Genomic DNA, 9,859 nt, shown 5'->3' with positions numbered 1-9,859 from the left:
GATGAATCCAAGATCTATTTCCAAACAATTTGAGAGTACTATTTAGTGCTTAAAAAATTGGGGAAATAAACTTTTGGACAATTTTTTTTTAAACTTGTTCAGGAATAGTGATCCACTACTCTTTCACTAGCTCTCACTTATCTTCATCTTTATTCTCTATTGTCATCTTATTTGTATTATCTTGTTTTTAGTATTGTAATTCTCTTCATTTATTTATCTTTCCTATTTACTTGTATTTTGAGCATGGAGTTGTAACTTTATTTATCAATTTTTTAATCAAATTTGTATTTTGGTTTCTTCCATCTATCGATTATATATTCTCTAACATTATTGACTAATCGATCTACTTGGTTGATGGCTTATACAAACATCTCCATTGGTATGAAATTAATTATATTGTAAAGTCAAAATAATTTAGATTCAATGATCCGAGAGATTTGGATATGTTGTATCGGGAAAACCTTGGCCCTCCGGTTGTTTGGTTGAATTAAAAATGTAAGGAAAAAAAAGAGTTAAACATGACTACTTTCCCGTCCTATACATATAATCATATGTGGAGTCCATATAAGAAAGAACTATAGAAACACTTTTGTATAAGGTTCGATAAAAAAAAGTAATTAGTTAAGAAAACAAAAATCACATCTCTCTCTAAAAATCAAGGTAAAATTACTACAATTCACAAATTATTGTGAAGAAGCATCAACTAAAATATTGGAGACAGTCCACATACACCAACGATGAAGTGACAACAAGTATCAGCAGAAGAGGAGTCGTGAGATGGCCCATGGAAGGCACTGGTGGCACCGCCGTTGAAGAGCGATTAGCAGTGGGGGCGGGGGCGGGAGTAGGGCGGTCGCCATGGACGTCGATGGCCACTTTCATTCCACTGAAGCAGTAGCCTCCACCGGAGAGAAAGTAGTAGGTTTTAGGCTCTGTCAGCTGAAACACGTCTCGTCCTCCCTTCGTTATGTTCTTTATGAAGTCTTTGTCAATGCAGTTTTCGTAGCTTGTCTCTTTCACCTCCAGCACATTGTACTGGTACTTGTTAAATCCAAAATCTTTTAACAAAATATTAAGAAACACAACACAAGTACGTGATGAGTCTAAGCATTTTTATATATATAACAGTTAGAATGATTGATATATACATCAAAACTAATGAATTAGATAGTAATTAACATGATAAAATCTTGAGTGTTCGTGTATATATGCTCATTCTAGAATAGTTATTGAAAAAATCACAATCTTTAATGATATTGTTTTTAAAATTGCTTATGTACTGTAAAGTAATAATATTGTAATAATTAATTCCAAATTGACAAACCAAATTATTCATTCAATATTCCCACTTTCTCTCTTAAAATTGTATATTTTTTTTCCTTTCCAAACTCTCTTTCAAGAAGTAAAAAATTTTAAATTTTCAAAAATATATCCTTTAACATTGACAAATAAAAATATGTTACCCAATTTCATCATTTCGTTTTTTAATGCTCCCTCGTTATTTCATAAAATATTTATAAATTCATGTCTATGTACACATAATTAGAAAAAAAATTCTTAAAATTAAATAGTAAATAAATTTATTATATTTTTTTAGGAAAATGATGTATTATATTATTATATTTTTTAATGAAAACTTTCTATATATAAAAAATTTAGTACCTGCGTTAGTAAAAAAAAATCACTAATAATAATTATATAAATTTATATATTATAGCTTTAAAGCTAGTAATTATTTTAAAGATTTTGACATATATAGAGAATAATGAATGCGTTAATTCAAAGATAAATATATATAAAAGAATTAAAAGAAATCTAATAAGAGTGGTGCAAAGAAAATTTCTAGTCAAAACCACAAAATTCGGCAATCAATATTTTTCTCTCTTCCATAAAAAAAAAAAAAAAATTCTCTCTCTAAACCAAAACAATGAGGAATTGGTTTGCATACACCTACCTACATAGGTAAAAAGCTGATAATTCTTCTAATCGGCTAAATCTGTACTAACCAATTAGATATTTGGTGCTGTATATACCTCAATTTATAACCAAGATAAGTAAAAAGTACTACATCTACAATAAGTTTCTTATATTTAATTTCAGCTACATAATTTGTGATCAAGAGAATAGAGTAATGCCTACACAAAACACAACTGGCCATACCAAAACAAGATGCAAATAATTTAAGAAAAAGGATAAATAGTGTTCATATTTAGGTTTGATAATTGAATTCGATTTTGGAATTTTGGTGGGTTGATGATGTCTAATCCTACCTCATCATTAGACAGCCTATAATAATAATAATAATAATAATAATAATAATAAGTATACATGTATTACTAACTATATCGGTTTGATGATATGCAGTCGATTTGTTTTCTTTTAGATTTTTGGTAAGGATAACTTATAATGAAAGAAAAAAAATCAATGGAGGACTACCCATATATGGCAACTGCCGCAATATCACTATTTATTTTTTTAAGAATATTGCGAATGAAAATAAAATTGTGAAGAATTTTTTTTAAAAAATAAATAAAAGAAATAGGAATTTCAAAACCTGTAGAAAAAACTAGTGACATGTCTAGAGCTTCCATTATTTTTTATGAACTAGAAAACTTTTTCAAATCCACTCATGACAACGTTTCACTCTTTTTGCTTTTTCCTCTCCTTTTTTTGAATCAACCCAAAGCCAAAATCCAACGTCAATTATTAGTTGTTCTTGTATATGTACTTATTAATATGTGAGAAAAAAAGAAGAAAAAACTTACATAGCCAATCACCCAAGTGAAAGGTCTGTTGAGAAGACCAATCGGAGAAGTTGATGTTGGGAGCCCAACTACTCTTACCTCCTCCGACGTAATGTAATTCAGCTTTCCCATACCCAAATTTCATGATTGTCATCAAAATCATCAAAATCATCACCCTTTTCTCCATTATTATTATATCGTCTCTTCACAAAATAACACCCACTTTCTCTTTCTCACTCTCTCTTCAAAAGGGTAATTTCTTTGTAGAGACAGGAAAGGAATATATGTATATATATATATATATTTATATATATAATATAAGATTAAGAGGGTCGCAATTTTTGGGAAGAAAAGTTGGCACCACTTAACAACTTAATGCATGTTTGAGTAAACAGCTATATATGTTATACTCACTCACCATTACCTTTGCTTCTCCTTACACCTGTCTAGATGGGTCCCACTACATGTATCTTTCTTATGACCAAAACTGAAACACTAATTTTTGTTTTTCTTTAATATTTTTTTAAATTATTATCAAATAAACATACGACAAGTTCAATTATTAAATTTGTTTGAAATGTATAAAAAACCGTCATTGATATTCAAATTTTGTGATGGAATAACCCACAAAAAGTCATTTTTGAGAAATATGATTAAATAGGAAGATAAGAACACATGTATAGAAAAAGTGGATTGTTGGTCAATTATTAATTTACAAATTTAATATAAAATTATTATTTTTTCCTTGTATACGTGAAAATAAGATATTGAATATAATATATAAATTTATCTCTATTTTTTTTAATTATTTTTAATATCATTTCTCATTACATAATAGTATCACATGTTCCACCCAAAAAATTAACATGCAATATTATTTTATTTATTAGCTATGTGGATTATTATGAAATAATATCAGTGTTGAATCTACAATAATCACTTAAAAATTGAAATAACATTGTATAAGAGTTGAAGGAGTAATGGAAAAGGTTGATTATCAATATTGAAGTTACAAAATATATGTAGCACAGAACGAGCCTAACTATAGCAAACATATAAGCTAACTAAGGAAAGAATATTAAGCTATTCTAATTTACAGGATATAGATTAATATGCTAGCTAAGCTAATTGATACGTACATGAAAGATATACAAAAATAGAAATCGACAACTCTTATATTATTTTATAATATAATATAATGTAATATTATTTTATAATATAATGTTTTAGAATAAATAAATGTGACAAAGAATGTCACATATTGTAACATATAAAAGAGAGTTATAATATTTAGATATATTTGAATATCCAAATATGTAACATATTTGGTGTTACAAATTTGTAACTTCTAAATGTTACTCATTATTGTGTAGATTTGTTGTTACACAATATTGAGATTAATTTCTTAAAGTCATATGCGAAATGGTTGTTAGAGATATGATTTTAACCCCAATAATGTATTTTGAGAGTTACAAAATCAATTGGGAGTGGATTGGAACTATTTGGAAAAACAACATATTTTTGTATTTTGAAATTGGTTAGTGGCCGCAGCCAGGGATGTTGGTGGCCGCGGCCTGGGGAACAGAGACCAACGGTCGTGGCCACAGTGGTTGACTGACCAAAATTTCATGTTTTTCCAACTTTTTTGAACGGCTCGAAAAACACAAATAATTCCCAAATCTCATTTTTAATTCCATAAACATCAAATTAATCAATGGTAACAACCATGAGGGTTGGTGGAATTTGAAATTCAAAGGGTGTCTCCAAACTCTATAAATAGGAGCCTATTGCTCACTTGTTTGACACAACTTTTCTATCCCTTAGAGCACTTGGCTAGGAAACACCTAGAGGCTTGATTATTCCATAAAGCAATTTCCAAATATGTGAGAGATCCCTTAGTGCCTGAGTTTGGGGGAAATAAGCTTTTGGACAAATGTTTCAAACCTTGTTCAAGTTGGTGATCCCCAACACTCTTCACTTTGGTAGTGTGAGTGAGAGTTGTTTGTTCTTTGACTCTTGTTCTTTTCTTTTGTTCTATTGCTTTTCATCTTCATATTCTTCTTCTCTATTTACTTGTATTTCTTGTTTAGAGTTGTAATCTTTTCTTTTCTTTTGTTACAAACACTTTTACTTTATTTGTATCATTTTGTTTAGAGTTGTATTTCACCATTCACTTCTTCTAATTCTTCTCTTATTTATTTGTATTTTTCATTCATAGAGTTGTAACACTATTTAATCAATATTAAATTTATTTGTATTATTTTGTCTAGAGTTTTAACAATTCTTATCATTTCCATTGAAATAACATATATTTTCCTAACAACAACTAATGATGAGATCAAATCAAATCTCATCAGTTTCTCTTATACCGCCCCTCAAGACAGACGATCTTTCGGTGAGGCCGATCTTGGACACAAGTAATTCAAGACGAGGACGAGATAATGACTTAGTAAAAAAATATGCAAGTTGGTCACTAGTGGAAACATGAGTAACCCATAATGTACCATGTTGAACTTTTTCCCAAATGAAATAGTATGCTAGAACTAAGTGCTTCATCTTGGAGTGGAAAACTGGATTCACACTTAGATATGTGGCTCCAAGGTTATCACAATATATGACTGGAGGATGTGTAACTGAAAAACCAAACTCAGTGAAAATATTTTGGACCCACATTAGTTTGGTAGTAGTCGATGCAATAGCTCTATATTTGGCTTCAGTGGATGACCGAGCTAAGGATTTTTTTCTTTTTAGAGCTCCAAGTCATAGGATTTTTACCAAGAAAAACAACATGACCCATAGGAGAAGTATAGTCATCTTTGTTCCCTGCCCAGTCAACGTCGACAAAGGCGTGAAGTGTGAATGGAGAATCACGAACAATGTTGATCCTTTTATCCATTGTACCACAAAGGTAGTGCATGAGATGCTTAACAACTGGCCAATGTGTATTGAATGGCTTGTGCATGTATTGGGATAATTTGTTGATAGCAAACGCAACCTGGGACCTTGTAAGAATGAGATATTGGAGACTTCCAACTACTGCTCTATAGTCAGTTGGATTATCCATGAGTTCTCTCCCATTAAGGAGAGAGAGAGAGAGAGAGAGAGAGAGAGTGCGAGAGAGAGTAACAACCATGGGTGTGGAAGCGGACTTTGTGTGTTGCGTATTGAAACATTCAAGGAGGACCATGATATACTTTCTTTGGCTAAGAAATAGACCCTTCTGTGTAGGGGTAACTTCAACTCCAAGAAAGTAAGACAAGGTGCCAAGATCTTTTAATGAGAACCTATTGGCTAAACTTTTGACAAAGGCATCAAGGTTAGTAGCATTTCGATCAGTGATAATGATCCGCATACACAATATGATAAATGAGAGTTGTGGAGTGATGAAAAATAAAGAGTGATGCACCAACAATGGATCATTTGAAGCCAAAGCCAAGGCAGAAATTTTTTAATTCAGTATACCATGCTCGGGAGGCTTATTTAAGGCCAAGATAGCCTTGCAGAGTTTGCACAAATGAGAAGGAAAATTTACATCGACAAAGCTGGGCAGTTGGGACATGTATACTTCCTCATGAAGTGTGCCATTGAGAATGCATTATTGATATCAAGTTGTCGTAGATGCCAATTGTTGGTCACCGCAAGGCTATGTAGGGTGCGGATGGTAGCGAGTTTGACAATGGGACTAAAGGTTTCTATATAGTCAATTTCGGGCTGTTTTTGAAAACCTTTTGCAACTAGGCGAGTGCGGTATCATTGAATACTAACATCAAGATTGTATTTAATTCGGAAAGATCCATTTTCATTTAACAAGAGTTAGATTAAATATCTTTATAAATCTGATATACGTGATATTCAGAATGAGAATGAGACTCTCTTTCTGTTGACTTATGAAATTGGCCAACGGTCGTATGTGTAGTATATGACACCTTTTGAATGAAATAAATAAAATAAATGACAGAGTACGATATCTTAAATAAACACACATGAATTTTATAGTGGTTCAGCCCTGTTCTGATGAACAGTAATAACCTAATCCACTTAGTTTTTAGTATTGAATTACTCGACAATTACACTGTTGAACCAAAATATCCACTCGTTCTCACTTGCCCATAAATTCTCCCCAAATATTTTTTAGATCTCCAAAATTCCAGAAAAAGCGATCTAGCCCAGAGTCTAAAAGTCCTCGTAAATGAAGACCTGGGTCCTTTATTTATAGTACCCAGGGGCTGTTACATGACCAGTAGTACTGGGATCGTGGTTTTGTACACGATTATCATGTAATGGAGAGACGTGTCCACCTTCCCATGATCATGAGATCGTGGGTCTTCTTGTTGTTTCTTTAGATCGTGGTAGATAATGCACGATTGAAACTTCTAGGGAAATGTTAAGTCTATGTTGGTATATGAGACTTAGGTGCTAGGCCTGACGACCAAAGCTTGGGTGTTTGACCTGTGACCTTTTGGGTGCTAGACCTGTTGACCCTCTAGGTGCTAGGCCTGTTGATCTTTGGGGTGCTAGGCCTATTGATCTCTGTTTGAACGAGAGTGATTATTTCCCAGTGAAGTGTACTTGGGGGTTTAGGCCGACCACTCTATGAAAGATAGGGTGGGCCGACCACCCAGGTGGCTCTTGGGCCTGCTTAGGCCGACCACCTTAGGGGTTGAGGTCAGGCCGACCACCCCTAGGGGTCCTTATGCATGCTGGGGTCGACCACCCCTAGGGTAGGGGGTCAGGCCGACCACTCCTAGGGCCTTGGGCCTGCTTAGGCCGACCACCCGTAGGGGTAGGGGTTAGGCCAACCATCCCTAGGGGTTTTTGGCTTGGTCGACTTCCCTAGGTCCTGGACCTATCTTTTTTGCTCGTCGGTCTTTTCTCAATACTTTGTCATTTTTCCCTGATTTGTGATGTCACGTGTCACATTCTCATTCGCCACATCATCCTCGTATTTTTGAGGGATAACATTTGCCCCCCAAACTTATTGTAATGTATTCAATATTACGGTAAACTTGATCCAGGCCCGAGAAACATACTGTAGCAATACTTAGATAGTCAAGTCCCTCGGGACATTACATAGTACCTTTTTTTTTACTATCGATACTTTGCTCGGTATGAATTTTTCAGGGACAATTAATTTCCTAAAAATCTAATATATTTTTCAAGGAAAATTGAAATCCTAAAAATATAACATATTTTTCAAGGAGTTTTAATGTCCTAAAAATATAATATATTTTTCAAGGATATTAATTCTTAAAAATAAAAAATATTTTTCAAGGAATATTAATTCCTAAAAATATAAAATAGTTTTTCAAGGAATTTGATTTCCTAAAAATATAAATATTTTTCAAGGAATTTTAAATTCCTAAAAATATAGATATTTTTAAGGAATCTAAACTTAAACCATATCAAATATTTTTCAATGAAATTTGAATTCCTAAAAATATTGTGTCTGCCTGAGAGGTTATAAGTAGATCCTCTCTCCTCATTCCTGCTCCATGCGCCACTTTCAAACAGGATTCAAGTCTGATTAGATTCAGATCTTTGGTAAGTACTCTCTTCTAATCTTCACATTATTTAATTTAAATGTGCTTAGATTCATAAGAAACACTCTGCATTTTTGAGGATTTTTTGTCTGAATCTTCTTGTATTTTTGTATCTTGATACAAAATAATTGACTTACTCGAATCAAGATTTCTCTGTAAAATTCCTTTGCCTAGGCGATTTTCAGGGTTATAAACCCCATACTGGACGATTTCCAGGGATGCAGGACCCTAGGCCGACCACTCACTAGTCCTGGCAATTTTTGGGACTCCAAACTCTAGTGCCTGCGATTTCCAGGGATAAGATCAAGTTTGGGCCGAGTACCTCTTGGCTTCTCCTTGTTCGATTTCCAGGCCTAGGAGCAAGTTTGGGCCGAGCACCTCCAGGGCTCCCAATCCTTGCCTTGGGCGATTTCTAAGATAGTGTTTGGGTCGGGCACCTCCAGGACTCCCAATCCTTGCCTTAGGCGATTTCCAGGCTTAGAATTAGTGTTTGGGCCAAGCACCTCCAGGGCTCACAATCCTAGTCTTGGGCAATTCACAGGCTTAGAATTAGTGTTTGTGCCGAGCACCTCTAGGGCTCCCAATCCTTGTCTTGGGCGATTCCCAGGCTTAGAATTAGGGCTAGGCCGACCACCCATAGAGCTTCATGGGCCGAGTATTCCCCTACCTTCCCTTAGGCGATTTCCAGGCCTAGAATTAGGGCTAGGCCGACCATCTTAGGGGTTCATGGGCCGAGTACCTCTTGCCTTAGGCGATTTTCAGGGACTCAGGGTGGTCGGCCCAAGCATAAGCTGACCACCTGGGATCCAAAAAATTAATTTTTTCAACTCAGCTGATTTCCTTGAGGGTCTTCCTTGTACTATAAATTTTTTTTCTAGAGACTTGAACGGTCCTCTTGCATTTTTCTGAAGCTTACTTCCTTGGGGTAGTTGACCTATGCTTAGGCTCACTAGGGCGACCCCCTATATAGAATCTTGCTCCTGAGTTCTTCATTTTTACTCTATAGTTCATGAACATGCCCCCAACTGTTGGCATCATTATGCTCATTTACTAACTTTAATCTTTATTTTTCTTCTGTTGCGGATGTCTAGCTCCTCTTCATCAGACAAGTCAGTAAGTGAGCGTACTCCCCATGAGTTCTTGGAAAGGTTGAAAAGGATTCTCCCTCGTTCTGGTTTATACTTATTCAGTGAAGAAGATTTGTTAAAGGGGTGTTGTTCAATGGCGAGAGTGAAACAGACAACTTGGCAACCCTCTGAAGAAGATCCTCAGATTGTCAGGCATATCACTCAGGGCTCCTCGTCGAGCTCTTCTCAGATTACTTCTCAGCACGGTACACCCCGCGGTTCCCAAGGCACCCAAGGTACACCTCAGCGAGTCATCCTTCTCAGCGGGATGGGTCAGGTCAGTGAGAACCATTGCAATGCCCTTCTTACCGAGATACTAGTTGGGTTCCCCATCAATCTTCTTCTCGGCAAGATTATACCGAGGGCTCTCATCTCCATACTACTCAACCTCAGGAGTGTCCCATTCACAGATTAAGTCCTAAGGTGGTTTGCCCTCCTACCAAGAGCA

At 34.9% G+C, this 9,859-nt stretch overlaps 1 protein-coding gene across 1 annotated transcript; it reads right to left on the bottom strand.

Moving 5' to 3' along the window:
• Nucleotides 1-512: 512 nt before the first annotated feature.
• Nucleotides 513-2,933, bottom strand: LOC133789992 (early nodulin-like protein 20). The gene is made up of 2 exons (XM_062227614.1): nucleotides 2,766-2,933; nucleotides 513-1,058 (listed from the first exon to the last, which is right to left on the bottom strand). Exons 1-2 carry the CDS (start codon nucleotides 2,929-2,931, stop codon nucleotides 700-702), a joined length of 525 nt encoding a protein of 174 aa, XP_062083598.1. The 5' UTR covers nucleotides 2,932-2,933; the 3' UTR covers nucleotides 513-699.
• Between the last annotated feature and the right edge of the window lie 6,926 nt (nucleotides 2,934-9,859).

The sequence above is a fragment of the Humulus lupulus genome, chromosome 7 (assembly GCF_963169125.1).
Source record: "Humulus lupulus chromosome 7, drHumLupu1.1, whole genome shotgun sequence".
Taxonomy (NCBI): domain Eukaryota; kingdom Viridiplantae; phylum Streptophyta; class Magnoliopsida; order Rosales; family Cannabaceae; genus Humulus; species Humulus lupulus.
The sequence above is the reverse complement of the archived record's forward strand: the minus strand, read 5'-3'. Positions and strand labels throughout refer to the sequence as shown.

Coding starts and splice junctions, on each gene's coding strand:
- LOC133789992 (XM_062227614.1), bottom strand. CDS start 2,931: ATGGAGAAAAGGGTGATGATTTTGATGATTTTGATGACAATCATGAAA. Junction 1,059..2,765: donor TCACTTGGGTGATTGGCTAT/GTAAGTTTTTTC, acceptor TTTTGTTAAAAG/ATTTTGGATTTAACAAGTAC.